Genomic DNA, 20,260 nt, shown 5'->3' on the forward strand with positions numbered 1-20,260 from the left:
AATTCGCTGTTCTGAGCGTTCGAGTATATCACATTTCAAGATTCCAAGGTCGAGCTTATGGTGTTCAACATTTTGGAATTTTGATAATGTGATATAGACCCGAAACATCCACCCTACTCAACAACCTGCCTTCACAGAGCGAATGGTTCTGCAAACGCAATCTATATTAAAAGATTAATAGGACATGACTGATTTTTATCCTAGCACATCCCCACCTCTATAGTAAACTATCTTTGCGTGCTAAATAAAGTAGTGCATTTGTTGCACTTAAAACTAATCTAGAGAATTGGATTGACATTCACAGATTTTCCCTAGACCTACAGACCTTCTTGACACCAGAAGTCATCCTTGATGTTGGGAGTTAGGCTGAAAGTGATTTGAAGACTAATTGCCTAGTATCTACCTATGAATCTAAGTTGTGAGACTATGGGAAGTGCAGGGAAGTTGAACCTTAAAAAATACAAAAAAAAAAAAAAAAAAAATGAAACACAGCTTTACAACTTTTGTGCTTTTTGTTTCTTATTTTGTGACAGTTGACATAAATGACTTTTTTTCCTTTTTTTCTCTCTCTTCCTGCACATCATTGTTACTGAACTAGCCCTCATGCCCCAAACCACAGTGGGTCTTCCAGCTATTGTGGCTTGTATGGTTCAGGGTAAATGTGCAATGTGGGTATGTGGCATATCACCCCATCACCACAGCAGCTCAGCCAGGCCCATGGCTACTCATTTGACCACACCTCCTCTGTAGACATCCCCAGGCTCCACTTGAGATCCTCATCAAGAGACGCCCATGTAGCACCCATGCCCCAGGATGGGCACACCCCTCCCTCCCTGCTGCTCTGTCATTCACCAGAGATGGTAATTGAACCTGAGTTGTAGTCAGGGCATTATCCTTCTATGCCACAGGAGCAGCCATGACATCTGAAAATGACTTTTTTCATCACTGAATTTTCAAATAGGAAGCCCACAGAACTTGACCTTGAAGTTCTTAATGTCATGTCTATTTAAAAAAAAATATGAGAGAACCATACACCACTGCAAAAAATTCAGTAACGCATGACTCTGTCAACAGCTGGAAAAGTGTGAGAGTCACAATCACATTTGAGAGTCATTTATCCATTTGTACTTGTGATAATTCCATAGGGATACATGTGAATTTATCCATTCTCTCTGGCACTAGTGTGCTCTTGAGGATGCTGCAAACTCAAATGGCTATGGGACTGGCAATTGTAAAACAAGTAAAAAGCTCTCCCCATTCTATGAAGAAAAGGGCAAAAATAACGCAGAGATGATCACAATATTAAACCATTATTTACAAATCATATAGTACCACAGGAAAAAACTGAACACCCTCCAGAATGCAGTATTTTTATTGTTATTTATTCTTTGTTGACCAAGTTAGTCCCACTAGGGTAGTAGATTCTATTCAGGGAAGACCTGCAGTGGTATTTCTACTACTATGAGAAATTTGGCCAGTGGATTAGGGAAATTTCCCTACTCTTTTTGATAGGTACTGTTTGATCTTTTATATCCACCTGAGCTAAAACCAACTCAAACAGATGGGACCTTGGTTTAACATCATATCCAAAGGATGACACACACAGGATTGTAATGTCAACAATCTATTTACCTTGTGTAGGAATTGCATCCACAGTCTTCTGCACAAGAGGCAAGTGTGCTACCTGTGTACCATTATCACCGTTTTTGGTGTGAAAACCTACGTTAAGCAGGGACTAAGACCAATTACTGACGAGTTCATAACCATAATACCACACATTATCGTCCTCGCCTTGACACACACCTATTGCACTTCACACACAGACACACATGCGCACACACAACCACACGCATACCACACTTAAACACAGACATACATGCATGCACACATACACACACATACCACACTTAAACACAGACACAGACAGATAGACACGCATGCACACATATTATGTGTGCACATGCACGTATGTGTGCACACGTATGCGCACATGCATGCATGCACGTACACTCACACTACTCTAACTCTTCCGACTGCAGTTATAATGCTGAAAACGCACATCATACTACATGGCAGCACTCAGGTTTGACAAGTTCATGGCTGTGCTTACAGATGTCATATTGGAGAGCAAACAGGATATGCATGAAGGAATTTTACAACATTGAAAGGGAGGACACAAGTACTACAACAGTATTATGGAGAGGAAACTGGGTAAGCTGGGTGCCATCACTGTGAATGTTGCTTCTGGTGCAAAACAGATAACTATATGAACTGTTAAAAAGGAAAATGTCTCAATAAATAAAATCATGCAATAATGACACATTCATTCATCTTTTTATTGTAACTGGCACTTGCACTGAGCTTGGCCTTGACATGATAACTAACTCCACATATAAATATTGCCTAGGAGGCAGTATAGCACAAGTTATGGTACTGCTTTACCAAACTGGAAATCTGGATTTGAATTCTATTAATTCTCACTTACATAGAATTGTAAGCAAAATACCTTACTTTCTTATGCGTCTACTTTGTTTAACTTACTTATTCTATTAAGTATTGAGACCCACTTAGTTTAGATGCGCCCTTTTCTAAGAAAAGCAGACAATAAATTTATGAGAAGCATACCTTATCTCTGCAACCACCCTAGTATGCTATCACCGCTTCAGTAAAAAAAGAGAAAAGAAGATAAGTCACATTATTATTTTGTTTTCCAAATCTCTTTAAGTATAATCTGGCATGTATTTGTGATTGTGTGTGTGTGTGTGTGTGTGTGTGTGTGTGTGTGTGTGTGTGTGTGTGTGTGCGTGTGCATGCACGTGTGTGTACTCAACATTTTTTTTGTGTGAGAAAGATTCCTCTAATAGAAGTCACAACCCACCCTCCAAGAGAGGATTTCCTCTTACATAGCAGCTGTGGGAGCAGAGATAAAATAGAAATCAGAGCATTTCTGTAACTATAGACCACATACATGTGTTTTTCAAAAGCTGTACACCCAGGTTTAGTTTCCTGATGTATTGCAGTGCTGTTGAGACAATCACTGGAAACATAACTGAAGCTGTTCAAGGTTTACCTTTTTTCTATGGGAGCTACAGGAAACTCATACCAACACCATGTTTCTTTGTTGTCATCTTATCACGCTGCTGATACTTCTCGGTAAGCACTTTCTACTGTAAATGTTTTTAAAACAAAATTGTTGACTAATGTTATGCAGTGTAGTTAAGGTTCACTAAGGCATAATTACTTGTTTATTACAATAGTACCTAGGGTCACCAAATAAATAGACTGAACATTAAACACATCAATAAAATATGAAAAACGATCACGTTGCATTAAATAAACTCATCTTTCAAACTTCACATACAGATTTTATTTCAATTATTTGAGTATAAAAATTACAGACAACTTGAAAACTAGACAACTGCAACTTGAAGAGCTGCCATTTTTAAACTAATTTCGAAGTTTGTAGCACAAACTTAATCATTCTGTTCTGCCTGCTTTTGCACTAGTACCATAATATTGTTTTATGGATAATATCAGAAAGGTATAGAGGAACAGGCATTAAAAACTTTGGTTTTCAATCACTTTATTATGTGATTTTCTTTGTAGTAAGAATGCATTATTCTGGTTCCAGAAAGCAACAAACTGCCATGAAGAAAATGTTTTATCACACTCGAGAAAGGCTGATTAAATTAAATGTCTGGCACATCTTCATGATTAGTTTTACTGTTCAGATTATTTTATAAAAATAGATCCTGTTTACTTTTATGTTTTGATGAGCCTCTTGTTTAGTACATTTGTACTGTGCTCCTTTATGTCAGAAAAGGTCTTGTGTCGCTATTTAGTGCAAATTTATAATTATTGTGTTCTGCGGCATATGTTATGCTCAACATTGTACATGAATAAACCAAACAAAGCTAATACTTTACAGTCTTGTTTAGATAAGGATGCTAATGCAGTCAAGTTAGTTTCCATCTGAAATGCTGGGTACTCTAAGGCAGAATCTCTCATGGAATGACAGCTGGATGGGAGACTAAACCCCCCCCCCCCAAAAGCTAGTCCTTTCTTAGAGATTGATTTTGGAGAGATCTCTGGCAAAGCACACAGGTACTACCTCCCACTGTTAACCTGATTCTGCTTGTGTTAATCAAGTGGTGGGCAAACTACAGCATACTGCATGTGTCCCACTGTCTCCCGTTACAGACACACACACACACACACACACACACACATGCACACACACACACGCACACATACCCACACACGCGCACACACACACACACACACACACACACACACACACACACACACACACACACACACACACACACACACACACACACACACACACACACAGACTCATAATGTACAGGTTTACTGTTCAGAGTCCACACTGTTGATAAAAGAATAATAATGTCAAAATGGCCTTTAATGAGTTTAATAATCACAAAAAAGTGAAACTGAAACACAGGTGACACAGCATGATGTATTCCATCTTCAGCTTTTTACTAATGGTACAAAGCAGAAAAGTAAATACTTGACTTTTAACAGCAACATATTTTTTTGCTGTTGACTAAACTTATGTCATGGTGTTTTAGGTGAAAGAACACCCTCAGTAGACTTGGGAATCCCCTCATTTAGCTACTAAGAAGCAGACACCACCCATGGCTCATAATCCTGGTTTCTGACTCTGGAATGCATGGTAGTCTTGTAGTATAGAAGTAGATGTGCTTTTATGGTTTCATCCCTGATTCTGTGATTCTAAGTGCTAGAGGTTTATGCACTTGAATCCAAGGCTAACTACAGCAGCATTTTTTAAACACAATCAGCATTAGCAGTATTATCACGTTGCCTATTATTATTTATACAAAATGGTAGTCCAGGGTTGAGTTCAGAAACCCCAGCTAGCTAAGTGTTAGCAATTAGGTGAAATGTTGTAAAAAGGGCTTATGGGAAGAAAGTCTGTAGTAGTGGTAATATGTGGCGATAAGTTCAGGTTATGGGAGACAGTAAGGGAGATGAGAGAGAACGAGAGATAGAAAAGATGGCAAAGAAAAAAAACACATGCAATATGTCTTTCAACAAGTATAAGGAATAACTTGATCTCAGATTATGTGTGGACTGACAACTTGCAGTTCATTTATAAAGTAATATGTGGAAAATCTGTGCAACAGACATGAAGAATTCTTATGCAGCAATCTCTCTGGATCTCTTTCTAGGGTGCCATGATGCTTTGGAACACATTGGTTGTGTGGGTACTGTTGATATTACTGATGCAACTGATTTTCACAATGCCACCATTACCTGTACCTCAGCCATGGCTGCAGCTATGTATCCCATACCCAGTGAGTGCTCCTGGATCATCAAAGCTCTGCCATCAGAGACACTGCACCTAGAAATTAGGGCTGCTACTGCCAGTTATCCTTCTGGCTGTCTTAATGTTTCTTCTGGTGACAAGGAGACACAAATCTGTACCAATAACACTGAGGACAGCATTTTAATTAAGGGCAGTGGAAAAATCCAAATAAGATGGGACGTCCAGGCAAATGTGTCTATAAACTATTTTGGTAAGTTACAGAATTTTTGATGTTTTCTTTTTGTTGTGGTAATCTGGATTGAATATTTCATTTAATAGGTCTTGTCCTGGTCCATTTATTTTTCGTTAATTTATATAACTAGCCAATTACTTATTGTTATTTATTTGTAGAATGATGTAGGGCTCCCTTTATTTTCTGTTTTCCTACAAACAAAATTGTATTTTGTAACGTAAAACTTTCCTACTGTTTCACACAAAATGTTTAAAATTTGCATAACATGTATAACACATTTTAAAAGTTTATAACTTTAAATGCACTGTATTCCTCATAAGTTCATTTGTTCATTGTATGATAACCGTTTGATCCAATTTATAGTCTTGGAGGAGAGGGAAACTACCCTGGGTTCAAAGCAGTGAAAATAATCCTAAATGTGGTGCCACATTATCACAGGACGCTCACACAAACATAATCACCTACACATGACACACACACCTACAATTTGAAGGATTGCCAATTCACATAATGGCACAGCAATTAGCATTGCTGCCTCACAGCACTTGGTTCAGCAGTTTGATTCTCAGCTGTCAAGTCAGTCAAAGTAAACTTTATTGTCATTCAGACTGTACAACCTGTGTGTGACTGAACAAAATTCTGATACTCCTTCTCAAGGTGGAGGCATTTCCATATATAGACAATCTACAGCTACTATTGACATGACACACAATTATTTACTTAAACTTGAACTACTATACACATACAGAAGACTTTTTCACGGTAGCTATTATTGCACAGTTGCTTTACAGCTTTTGGTTAGTGCAGAAAATCTAAGAATCTCAGTGGAGTTATTACACAAAAATATTATTTTACATAAAATAAAAGGTACTGTCATTGGATTTTTACAGCAGCCTTTTTCTCAGAGTTCAGAGATCAACATGTTGTGGAGTTAGTGTGAGTTTAGTAGTCTAATGGCCTGTGGGAAGAAGCTCTTATTGAATCTTATTGAAGCTGGGGTGCCTTTTGGATTTTTGCATGCCCTTCCTGTGTCTGCATGGATTTTCACTAACTGTTGCAGTTTCCTCCTACATCCCAAATATGTTTTATAGATGAATTTACTCAAGTTTTGCATTTGAATTAATGTTTCTTAGACAAAATGGAGGCAATGGTTATAGTAAGGGATTCTAATTTCTTTAGTACATCCAACAAATGTTAATTTGATTACAACTTCTTTATTTATAGATTATGACACACTGAACAAGTCATTAAGCAATGCTTATCTTTCTGGCTATCTTTAAAATGGTATACAGTTACGCAGTGTGGATTTTACCTATTTAGTGGAATGGATGAAGTACAGCCAACAAGCATCAGATAAAAGGTATAGCCAGAGTGAGGCTATACAGTAACAACTTAATGGTTAATAACTTCACCTCATAGACACAAGGTATAGGTTTGATTCTGACCTTGGATTATTGCTTAGGCTTAAAATGGCCCTTCAGTACAGTTAACTTAGTGTTCTCTTATGATCCTATAGGACTTATTGTTTTCTGCATGTCCTCCCCGCGGTTGGGTGGGCGTTTGAAAGACATGCGTAAATGGGCGTGCCTTGGTTGAACGTTGAACTGGCACCCCGGCGTTCGTGGAAGTCTACTGCCAATCATTAGCAGACCGGAGTTCCGCTGTGGTGACCCCTAACCGGGAAAAGCCAAAAGACAAACATCAACAACCATGATAACAGCTCTGCAGTAAGACAGCTGTTCTGGAATGTAAATCACTGGCAAAAATGCTAAGCTCTAAAAAAAAGTCATTTTTATGATAATGAACTTCTGTTTTAGTCAAACTGTTCTCCATAGTACATAGTATATCATGAAAATCAACAAATCAATAGTTACTGTACCTTTTAAATCTACTACAAGTTACGACACTAATTTACCACAGCACATAATTATACTATTTATATTTGCATTTGTGACACAGAGGAGGCTTTGGACTGGGAAACCTCTAATATAGAGATCCGCAATTCCAAATCTGAATATTTCAGAGGGGTGACATAGTGGTGTGACTTTTAGCATTATGGCCTCACAGAGCTGGGTTCTGTGGTTCAGTTTCTGTCTGGGGTGCAGTCTGTGTAGAGCCTGCCTGTCCTTCATGTATCTATGTAGATTTATCTCATGGTGTCCTGTTTCTTCCCATAAGACATGCCAATAGATGAATTGCAGATCTTGTAAACTGCCCACGTGTGTGTGTGTGTGTGTGTGTGTGTGTGTGTGTGTGTGTGTGTGTGTGTGTGCGCACGCGCACATATGCATGTGTGTGCTGGCTGTTGGCTGCTATCTCATCTAGGATTGGTTTTCTGCCTTATGTCTGTGGCTTTATAGGAAAGATTCTTACTCCCTTATGACTCCGAATAAGAAAATGAGTTTTAGAGAATGATTGATTAAATATTTCTGCAGCAAAACAATAGTAGTATATGGTGATGCCTGTAGTATACAATGGAATGCTGTGTAGTACTTTTTAAGAATGATTATTTACATTTTGTCACAAAGCTAATAGCATTATACTGCAGTGATTAAAATGTGTAATTCATTGTATTTCCCTGTTTTAGGGTTTGATTCTGTTTTTATATTTATTTGACCTTTAGCACAAGCATAACACAGCCACTCAGAAAGTTCTTTTCTACAGGTTGTACTGTAGTTGAATTAATGTTCCACTGAAACCAGAAAGTGCTGGCAAAGTTCAGATTTACAGGTGCTTAATGTCTATGAGAGGTATGGGGAGAATGTCCAGATTTTTGCCTCATAGTTTGGTCTGTTCCTCACACACTTTATGGTGGTTTTCTGGCAAGCCATTGAGGACTGAAGTCACTAAATTATGAGCATACATTTGAGTTTCAGATTTCATGTCCTTCAGGAAATGCAAGCTAATGCAAAACCTGTCATTCAACAGCACAAACTTATTCTGTCAACTTCCTAAGTTTGCAAGAGAAATATTTAAACCCTGTCTCTGATTTTGGGCCTTTGTCCCTCTCCCATTACTTACTTCTTCCATTAAGAGTTAAGAGGTACACAGCCTACATTCTAGTGTTTGTTGAAACTTATACTTCAAAATTCCACAACAGTGAAAGATTTGGGGCTTAGAAGAACATTCCACCTAAAAGGTGTAACTTTTTTATCCCACTGTAGTTCTTTCCAGTGTCCAATATTTACCCAGTTATGTCAAACAGTACAAATGCCAATAATTCCTTATTCATTTCATTGAAATGGTAAATGCAATAAAATCAGAAGTTACATTGCGTTTGCTAGAAAAATAAATAAAAAAAGTTCCATAGTCACATTTGAAATGTTCTGTTCTGGAGACAAGTTTCAAATAAATCCTGATATACAGATGGCTTATCGCTATGCAGAAGCCTTAACTCAAAAGGTTTCTACAGCATGGCTGTCATATTAATTCAGAGACTGCTTTCCTGCTATGGTTTCCCCTAGTGGTGTTCCTAGCATGGAGAGTGATCTTGCTGAGGAAACCACATGTTAATGTGGAATTCTGCAGTGGCGGCTGGTGACTTCAAATTAAAGGGGGGGCTGCAGGAGACAGCTGAATGGGTAGGGCCAATTGGAATGGGTGTGACCAACTAGAAAGGGGTGGAGTTATGCTCAAAAACACAACAACTGGAACTTAAATTAAATACGCTGCCCTGGGTGCCAAACTGTCATTACGAGAGTCCAATCAAGACAAAATGAAGTGTAGAAGAAAAAAATATTTCAATGCATTGGCTACATGACAGCTTACTTAATATCTAGATGGAAATGCAAAGGTTGTGAGGCATGAAAAATTAAATTATTTTTTAAATGCATTACTGGAATGCCACTCAAAATCAAGTATAAAAAAAACAAGCAGAACTCAACTCAAACCACTTCTCCTTGCACTGCAGTTCTAATTATAATTTATATTCAGCTTTATAAAATTACCAAGTAACATGCTGAAAGTAGCAATCTCTGTGATACCTCCACTTGTAAAAATGTCTCTTATCCAAAAAAGACCTGCTGCCTGACAACAACTATCTACTTGTTTCTTGGAGAAGACATGATCAAAGTAAAAAATGAACAGCAAACAAGAAACAAGCTTAAGATAAATTGCTTAAAGGATTACTGCACAACTTATGGACCACATGATAGACTGGCAGTTTATTTTATGGGTAAAGCCTGCAAAGATGACTGCAAGTCTCCAACAAATGTAATGAGCTTCTGAAAATACTGTAATCCTGTCCTTTATTACAAATACTGTCATATGCATTTCAATACCTAAGGCTTATACATTATCTAGTTATTTAAATATTCTCTGCATGGCAACAACAAAAAGGCTTTCAATGTTGGTAATTCTTTAACAGTTTGCTTATTAAAGCTTACTTGCATCTTACAATCTCCAACAAGCTTACCTGATGGTCATTAAATCATTGCTACTTAAACACAGAGCAACAGGGCACTGCAACATCATGCATTTTCTGAATAATAAGAAGCATAAATCAACAGTATAAAAATATGACAGAAAACCAGAACATTCTGCAAAATCAAGGGTGAAAAGCCACTGTCGTACTTGTGTCTACCTTGGATGGGAGAATTCTCTGCACACTTAAACTGCATAACTGCTCCTTGCCTTGCTTGGACACTTCCAGAGTCACTACATAATGGAGTGGGGTGCAACACGTTTGTCACAATTTGAAATGTCTCTGGCTGACGGTGATGTCTCTGAATCTCATACCTCAGAGCAAGAAATCTGGACAAAGCCATACATAGAAATGGGACAGGGGCCCAAAAATAAGGACAATTTTTAAATATTGCTCTTATAAACTTAGAAAGATAATAGAATAGTAGTAGGTCTTGCATTAGTATGAATTTTCTGAAGGGTATGAAATCTGAAACTCAAATGTCTGCCATTATTTTCTAACTTCAATCTTTAATGATTTGAAACTACTTTGCCAGAAAACCACAATTTTATGAAAAAACGGACCAAAAATGTGATGCAAAAATATAAAATTGCCACACAATACAGCTGGGAACCTGTCAAAGAAGTGTCACCATTTTAATATTAGTACTGTTAACTTCAATAGCTGACAAAATAAGAGAATCTACATGCATTTCTAAAATAAAAGTAATCTATAACTCTGATCATTACAGTTATTTATAACTGTAAACCCTCCATGTTTTCTTCCAAAATTGCCATTTTGCAGAGGGATTATTAGGGGGAGAGCAACATTTTGAGCCAAAATTGAGGACAGTTGAGAGGTTTGAATATTCCTAATTCTATAAAGTGATTTATTTTTATATACCTCTCAACCTCTTAATGCAGGAAATCTGGACAAGGCCAAATATATTTGGGGAACATACAAACAGTACTAAAAATTCTCTTGTATAAACTTAAGACAACTGATAGAATAACAGGTCTTGCTTTAGCATGCATTTTTCTGAAGTTTATGACGTCTGAAACTCAATGTATGTCATTATTTAGTGACTTCATTCCTAAATGATTTGCCAGAAAAACACAAATTTTATGAGGAACAAACCAAAAATAAGAAGCAAAAATCTACTCATTCTGCAAAAATCTGGACAGTTGAGATATATAGTTCAGCCGGGGCTGTCTTTGAGTTTGCTGCCCTACCACCTCACAAAATCATGGTCGAATGGAGCCTCCCCTTGCAGCTATTCCAATGTCCCATTCCTTTGGTTATTTCACCCCATTTACCATAAACACTGTAATGTGCATACTGCTTTACTTTTGTGATGCTTTGGATTTCATTTGAAAGTTTTATTTTGCATTTTACAGCACAAACACTAATAGATATCTGCTAAACAAAGCAATACAGTCTCACAATGAAAACAGACTTAGTATTAAAACTTCTCTGCCTTTGAAACTCACATTCATTGAAATGGCATTGAAACCCACATTCAAATAAAATATATTTTGCCAGTGGCATAAAGATTAACTATGGGCTGTTTTCAAATCATAGGCCCCTTGCATACGAAACATACACATGCTCTTTGATACACCTTCCTGATTGTATTAAATGATATTCCTTCTACAATACAGTACATTTGTTAGAGGGTGTTTTAAATGTATTGTTTTGAACATTTTTCCAGTAAACAATGAAACAAAATGCATGCACCAATAATGACAAAACTGCCCAATTCAGAACATTTCCATCATAAAAGTCTACTCAGACTTCTACAGTCCACCAGTATCAGTAAATATGCTCAGTCTCTGAAGAAGTAAAAGTCATCTAAATAATTCCAAATTAAAGAGATCTGTAACTAATGAAGAGGTTGCTGCTAGCAAACAACTTTATATTTTATTGTTTCATCTACAAATAAAATGCCTGCTGTCCTTGAGGAAAACATTGCTAGTAATATTGCAATAGGGAATGGATGGCAAACTGATAACAAGTTCATAGTTACTAGGTATCTACAACAAAAAGGACTGCAGCATACACTCCCTTTACAACACAGTACAGTATCAGCAATGCATCTACTTACTGTGGGAGTGGAACCCACAGCCTTCTGCATCAAAAGCAAGTGCACTACTTGTTGTGCTATTAACAATGCAAGCAGACTCAGCATAAGCATCACTAAACTTTTGTTCCCCTGCAAGTCTCAGCTCCTTGTAAAATCTACTCGACACTCAGCTGTATCTCTGAACTTTGCAGCACAAGAAATCTGGAAAAAGCCAAAATTTATTGGGGGGGCAAAAGCCCAAAAACCAGGGCACATTTTAAACATTGCCTGTATAATGTTGGAAATTTGCTAGAATAAAATGCTGTGTTACCACCATACATTTCACTGCCAAGCCTTGAACCCAGGACCCTGTGCAAAACAGTCAGAGCAACATACCAATATGCCATATCAGCTGTTTTGTGAAAGAGAGGAAGACTGAAACTTAAATGGCTACCATTTAGTGAATTCAGTTTTCACCATAGCTGTTAACCTCTTACCAAAAAACACTTGAACAAAGCCAATAATGGGGGAATACAGCTCCCAAACATATTCACTGAATTCAGTTCTCACCATAGTTCTCAACCTCTTAGCAAAAAACACCTGGACAAAGCCAGTAATGGGGGAATATAGCCCCCAAACATATTCAGTAAATTCAGTTTTCAACATAGCTCTCAACCTTAGCACAAAAACCTGGACAAAGCCAATAACGGGGGAATACAGTCCCAAAAATAGGGATAAATTTCAAATATCCATCTTATAAACTTAGAAAATTGCTAGAATAAAAGGTTTTGTGTTACCATGTACTTTCTGAAGAATATGAAGTCTGAAATTTAAATGCCTGCCATTTTTATTTATTTAACATTTGTTAACCAGGAAAGTCTGACTTGGAACAAAAGCCAATTTTCAGCAGAGGCCCAGGGAGAAACACTCCAGACACATGTCTTTGTAAGATGGGAGGACACCAAAGCACACCCACAGGGAGGACATGCAGACTCCACACAGAAGGCACACCAGCCAAGAATCAAACCAGAGAACCTGTAGCTGTCAGGCAACAATGCTACCACTGCACCACTGCACTACTGACTGTGTAAGGAAACAAAAATACAGAAACCATAGATTTTATGAGGAACAGAACAGAAACAATATGAGGCAAAAATCTGCAAATCTTTTATAAATGGTGGTGGGTATGGAATTCAGGCTCTTGCCACCTGCACCCAAGGTACAGGGTTCAGGCCCACCACCATGTAGCCTAAGTTCTCTCTAGCCACCAGTATATAGCAACTGGGGCATTACACACACACCAGTACCTAAATTCAGTGAGTGTTTAGTCTATCTGCAGTATCCTCAATGCAGTGAGTGTTCTCAGTTCCCTGAGTCCATGTCCCATTCAGTGTTCCCGAGCCATCTGCAGTATCGTCAGTCCCATGCAAGCTAATGGCTGGCTTCCCCATGAGAGTGTAGGCTCAACTGTCCTCCTGGCTGGTTTCCCTGTGAGAGTAGGCTCCAGCCTGCAAGTGATGCAGTCTGGAGTTCTTCTGTTCTATTGCGGTCGTCACCACATATAGACTTCTGGGCATCAACAGGGCAGAGATGCCTTTCTCCCTATCTGGACTGCTGACACAGCAGTCTAGAGTTCTGTGAGTTCCAGGAACTCCAAGCACGCATGCACGGAGTTATGGGGTTTGCGATTTGTTTCTTTGTTTGTTTTTTTCTTCTTTCTACAGCTGTGGAGGGCTGCAGTCCTGCAGTCCTATAGCACGAGCTGCCCCTGGAATTACAGGGAAGTGGTTAATAATGATTAGCCATATGCTCTCCACCAGAATATGGCTGCAGTCCTGGTTGACTTTTCTTTTTTTCTCTAGGAAGAAAAAGTGAATGAGTAGTCTTGATACAGGTAAATATAAGCAGAGCTTTGTGTGTGTGTGTGTGTGTGTGTGTGTGTGTGTGTGTGTGTGTGTGTGTGTGTGTGTGTGTGTGTGTGTGTGTGTGTGTGTGTGTGTGTGTGTGTATGCAGGGGACTGCCTATTTTACAGTAATGCATGAACTAATAGGAAGAACAGTAGTGCTGGCATGTCTGTTAGCACAGTACTAAATTCAGAGACATGGTAATGAGCCACCAATGAGTTTTTTCTCTGTGCAGTTTTACAATGTCTCTGAATTTGAGATTTTTTTCATCACATTAATTAACCAACCCACTTTGATCAATTAGCATGGGCTGAACAAATCTTTTTGAATCCTGGCCAGAAAGAGGTGCATAGTTATTTAGAAACAACAACATTAAGAATGAATCAAATGCACGATCCTATGATATGTTTAACCTCTTTGGGAGGCATCCTTTTTAATACTTTTTAAAATACATCAATGCTATTTATAACTAAAAATATGCAAAAAGAATTGTTGCTAGAACATTTACCAGCTTCTTTACATCAAAGTGCCTTTAATTTAAGAGCAAACTTTTATAACTGCTCTTTTCCTGTACATACAACTATCAGTTACAAACGAAAACTTGTATTTTTTTAATTCTCTGCAAAGACTACAAGTGTGTTAATACTTTAGAACTGGAAACTTGTTCAGTATTTTAGTCTCTTGGTTATGAGTTAAGACTATAAGAAACTGCACATATTTGTTGGCTTCTGAAAAAAATACAGCTACATGTGATATGTGCGAGTTCTTCATCTATATTAAAATGATATACACACACACACACACACACACACACACACACACACACACACACACACACACACACAAATACACATACTCATAGAGATTTGGCTTCCACGGAGAATGGACATCACTGGATTATTTATAAATGAACTTGTGATAATAGACCATTTACAAGACAAAAATGATTAAAAGTGCACTCAGGGATTTCAAACACATCTGTAGGTATATAACATGCACATAATGTATATTAATATGGCAGATCAGTTGCATAATAATTTGCAGGACTATTTGTAATGCAGATGTATGTAATTAGGCTTTGTTAGAGCAGCTGAACAGAAAATATAAGCAGTCACATAACACAATATGATATAGTAAACGTTTCTGGTTCAAAAGCTGTTTTTGTCAATGGGATATTCAGGAAAAGGAGGTCTATAGTTAAGCTATGTATATCTTTTCTAAGTTAAGAAGCAACAATGGACATCAAAGAGAGTAAAATGAAAGCACTTCATATTCAATAACTTTTGTGAAGCTCCAATGTCTTATTTACTGTACATGTTTGCAATAAATGTTCAGCTACAGATACAAGTTTTACTTTGTTTTGCCTCATGGATACTCCATAGATTAAATAAACGAACGAAGTACTGATGAACAAACAAGTGAAAAACAAAATAAAGTGCGGGTGCAAGTCCAAGCCACACCACGAATCCACAAATTAATGATAAACGCTGATGTTTAACGCTACTTTATTTTCAATTAAAATGCGTTTTCGCCGCTAAAAAAGACAGCAGCGTCCTCAGAACAAATACAAAGTATCAACCGCCAAACCATTTAAATATTAACAGGAAGTGCATAAGTTCTCATCATTTCCTGTTCTGGCATGAATACTCTGAAAGCAAACAGAAACGTAGAAAATAAGTTATCAGTTAATGCATACTAATTAATAAAAATTAATAAAAATAATACCTAAATTTTAGATCAGAGACAAATTCAATGAGAATGTATACCCATAGTGCCTAATACATAGTAGTAAAGCACTTAAAATTCTAGTCGTGTTAAATTCATATTTATAAACACATTATATATCAAAATGTAAAAATCTAAAATTTGTAAATTTAAAATAATATTTATTAAAATAGATTAAATAAGGCAAAGCACATAGTTAGCTACTGATAATTGCCTAGCTAACATTCTTGGGATAGCAGTTATTACAGTAACACATGGTCAAGGTGTGAGTTATGCTAGGGTTTACTCACATCTGCTGTGAGTTATGCTAGGGTTTACTCACATCTGCTGTAGTGTAGTCAAGAAAGTAAAGCCTTGATCAAGTGGTGCCTTTTAATAAATGTACTGTCAGGTATCTCAATAACACGTTTTGAGTTTTTTTTTCCGGGTTGGCAGTCTGATCATTGTTAAACAGTACTGTAGATCTGTTACTATGAGTTAATAATGTCAACAAGAGTTTTAGCAAACAGTGCATCTGAGCTTCATGCTGACATTTTATTTTATAAGTTAAAAAAATGGTAATACATAATCTGCAGAGTTAACTGAACTGTCTGTAAACTGTTAGACTATTTTGCCAGTACAATGACTTCCTGGTTGTGTGACACTAGGTATTATCATACAGTGAACTAAAGGCTTACTATAAAGGTTAGTAAAAACTGCAGCAGGCCATTAAAGATCATGGGTACCCATTTGTTTAGTGAAAAAGAAGTCAGTAGCTTGGTGTTGTCCATCTTTCTGTAGTCCCCAGTAATTATAGCAGTATTTATTTTACGTTTTATTTGAATTATTAAAATTTAAATTCTGCTGGTCTGTTAGTGCCCCACACATATGACAACCAATGTACATCATGACGATACATATCCTCATGACATGAATCACTCGCACTGACTCACACTATGCTATGCTGGCATGCTATGGCCATTTTCTGTGAGTTTTTTTAATGTTAGAAAGTGTCACTATATTTAATAAAATTGGACACAAAAATGCACTTAACTAGCACCTGGCATCCTGTTCTATTTTTCACTCTTAGTGGTGATAATACTACATAATGAAGGAGTGCTGAAATTAACCTACATTAGAACAGTGTGTTAGGTACCAATAAAACTCATTTTGTGGCCAGTTTAGTTCTTTAGATTAACTGTTATTTGAATAAAAAAAATACAGTGACTAATGGACCATTATTAGCAGCCAGTTTAAGGATAAAGAAGTCACCAGAGGCCTCTATCACATTATTACATCTCTCACATTAGTGCACCATACAGGAACATATGACCTGCTGAAGCACACCTGGGTTAACATGTGCTTTGAATCATTTGACTGTTGTTTTAAAACAGTGCATTTACCAAAGTACATCAGTTTGTTAACTTTGTTGTAGTTCAGATGCACAGCTATGTCAGTCATGTGCAAAGTCATGAAGAAGCAGGATTGTTTCTGTTTCCTGATTTGGGACTTTGTATATGATCTTTAAATTATCAGTAGGCGTTTTATTGCTGTGCACTACTTTTTTATTTGAAGATTTTGAGTAGATATTTTACATTTTTTGAGTTGTTTATTAATATAGCCTGCCAACCATCAGATCCTGTCTCAGTCCACTGTCCCATTCATTCCCCATAAACCTGGGTAAGAACCAACTGAGAAGGGGCATTATTTAGGCAGTCATAAGGGTTTTTTTTTTTTTTTGGTTATATGAAACCCTAACCTTACTGTGCATGCCCACTATCACACCCAGGGTTCTACATGCAATAGCTGTTAGTAAGATGTTCCATAATTCTCATAACCTTCAGGCAGCCCTGACTCGCATGAAGCCTGCACTCCTATGTGGTATCTGGTTTTCACCAGGAATTCACCCATGGAACTGTGTACCATGGGCAGGTCCTCTGACACACTCCTCCCAAGGGGAAGCGGGGGGGGCAAGCCAGCAAAGCTGCATCACTGCTCTCTCCATGCCATCTCCAGTGGATACCTGAACAGCTAATGGAACTTGGGTCAGCTTCGTATTAGTGTAGTACCTTGCAGGATGCACAGTAGCAAGTCCTGCCTAAACCCTGCCCACTGTCCAACAATCGGTGACTTCTTAGTAAACTTAAAGTAATGTTCATACCGATGGTGGCATAAATATTCATTACCTATTCACAGTTTACCCTTTTCCTCAATGTTGATCGATCTCGGAGTTGGTATATTTAATTAGCGGGGATAATCCTCCCTGCAAAAATGAAGGAAAAACATAGCACTATAACCGCAAATATTATTTTTTCCCCTCGCTTTTTCAGAAGGGCAAACCCCCCCACCTGCAAATTAAATACACCAACTCTGGGATCGCACTATATTGAAGGAAAGGGTAAAGTACAAATAGACAATGGATATTCATGCCGCATCTGCATGGCTGTCAATCATGCATGCTTCCCATACGATGACACAACCCTTTTAGCTGTCACTCAGTAAGACCACACCCACATCTGCGCAGAACGGCCTGCCAGGTACTACACTAATACAAAGCTCTTGGGTCATCTGAGTTGCAAACAGGGCTTTATCCCCTTCCAGCAATGGAGTTGGCTAAGGTATATAGGTTATAGGTTCATAGGTGTTTACTATATTAACAAGTACAAGGGCCTTATTAACCCTAGCCATGCATCCCAAATATCTGACAAGTTCTCATACCCTTGAGAAGTGTAAGCAAGGGCTTGGGAGGTGAAACATTTACCAGCAGGGTCCCAGGAGATGAACCATTTACAGGCTGCCCATTGTCCATTAGACACATAGGTGCCAAATCAGGGATGAATTTCCTGCTCCCCATCCAGTTGTCCAAGTTACACTTGAATTGCGTTAGGGAGGAACTCTGCTTCACATGGATGGGGAGCCTGCTCCAGAGAAGGAGTAGCCTCTGGGATGCATACCTATCTCTCCAACAACTCCTATTTATATCATAGGCAAGGTTTAAGTCTTTAGAATAGGTAATTCTGGTGCTGTTTGTTTTGCAAATATGCAGGAGGTCCATCAGAGTGGGGTCTGACAGTGCCATGTATACAGGCATAGATCTCCCCTCAACAGGCTAAAGGAGACAGAATACAGGGATAAGGCCTTGAGGCAGTCTGCATAGGATGTTACTTATACTCTGTATTGTTTTAGTGAAGAACCTCTATGGATGCTGCAATTGTTGAATGTGCCTGGTGAGCTACATACCAAAGGGGGTATTGTACTCAATGGCAGAACTGGTGAATCCCCAATACAGTAGAACAATGACTTACTTGGACCAAGATGCTATACTTTTGTTTATAAGTTGCACAAAATAGAATGATTTTCTCATTAATGTAGACACATGATTGTCAAAGGCTAGATTACTGTCTGTGTGTCCCCAAGTCCCTGACTATTGGTCCACTCTTAGGGGTGTATTGTCAATATGATAGTTACCAGGGGTGGATGACTTCCAAAAGGATACTATTATGCCTTTCTTCGCATTTAGTTTTAGTCCATGGCTCTGACACCAGTTATTCGTCTGTGTCAGCTCTGCCTGGAGAGCATTTGTGTCCGTGGGGGATTCAATGACGGCTTCTAATTTGTAATCATCTGCAAATCTAGTCAGCTAGAGGTCCCTGACATTGGCCTTGACTTCAGAGAAATAAATGCCAAAAAGGAGTGGCCCCAAGACTAATCCTTGAGAGACTCCACTTGTGATTAGCCTTTTGTAGAGGTGGACCCCCCCCCCCCCCCGTTCTAACTTCCTGGCCCTGTGTTGTCAGTGTGTTTTACTTAATCATTTATCATTTCACTGTCAGTTAAGTTTTCCTTTGTTTTTTTGCATTTAATGAAGAACTGAACATGATGGTTATTTCTTTTACTAAGTGCCTCTGGTTTGAAAGTATGCATATTTTTGTTCAGCATGAATTAATTAAAATTTACTTACACAGAACTTCATTATTAGAGATGAAGTCATTATTACAAAACAAATATCACTGAAATATTATCGAGAGGTTATCAGTAGTAAAGCAGCCATTATTTCATAGTCTGTGGACCCCAGAAAAACTAAAAACCATGTCAGCTTTACAAGATTTTTAAAAGTACTTGGAAAGTCCAGAACATGAGGTCAGTATTTCAGGTTGTTGTACTACAATAACTTGGTGCCAATTATTAAGTAATGATATTATTTAGTTAGGGCTGTGTAACCACATGCAGAAGGAATCTTTGGAATGTTGCAGGTCAACATTCCACATTGTTACACAGCAGTAACTGGACAATTTATTGAAATGTACTTAGCTGAATCAGATTTAGCTGGCAGCAGGAGACTGGATAACAGTTTGTTGAAAATGTTGTTTTACTGAGTCACATTTCTCTGGACTGAAGATGTGCACATTTGTGCTGTAGGAAGTGATGAATGGATGTGATATCTGAATAATGTCAGGGAATGAAATCATTTTGTGAGGAGTTTGTTTGGGTTGCAAATGTGGTGGTGGTATAGAAAGGGGTTTCATTTTGTTGAATGGTAGTATTAAAATAATTTTAGAAAATGAAGTAGAGTGTGTGTGAAAGGAGTTTGGGTGACCTTCCTGTTTCCCTTAGTCTGTGATATGGTGATCTTGGAGGTAA

At 38.0% G+C, this 20,260-nt stretch overlaps 1 protein-coding gene across 2 annotated transcripts in view; it reads left to right on the forward strand.

Moving 5' to 3' along the window:
* The first annotated feature begins 2,887 nt into the window (after positions 1-2,887).
* Positions 2,888-20,260, forward strand: part of LOC122816443 (mucin-12-like) — a 401,780-nt gene continuing 384,407 nt past the window's right edge. The window contains exons 1-2 of one of the 2 annotated variants that reach the window (XM_044089236.1): positions 2,888-3,153; positions 5,217-5,564. In XM_044089236.1, the coding sequence (XP_043945171.1) occupies positions 3,111-3,153; positions 5,217-5,564 (391 nt within the window). In that variant the 5' untranslated portion in view covers positions 2,888-3,110. The remainder of the gene's footprint in view (positions 3,154-5,216; positions 5,565-20,260) is intronic. The other variant, XM_044089235.1, reaches the window with a different exon arrangement.

This window comes from Protopterus annectens, chromosome 12.part0, assembly GCF_019279795.1.
Source record: "Protopterus annectens isolate FY-2018-M chromosome 12.part0, PAN1.0, whole genome shotgun sequence".
NCBI lineage: Eukaryota > Metazoa > Chordata > Ceratodontiformes > Protopteridae > Protopterus > Protopterus annectens.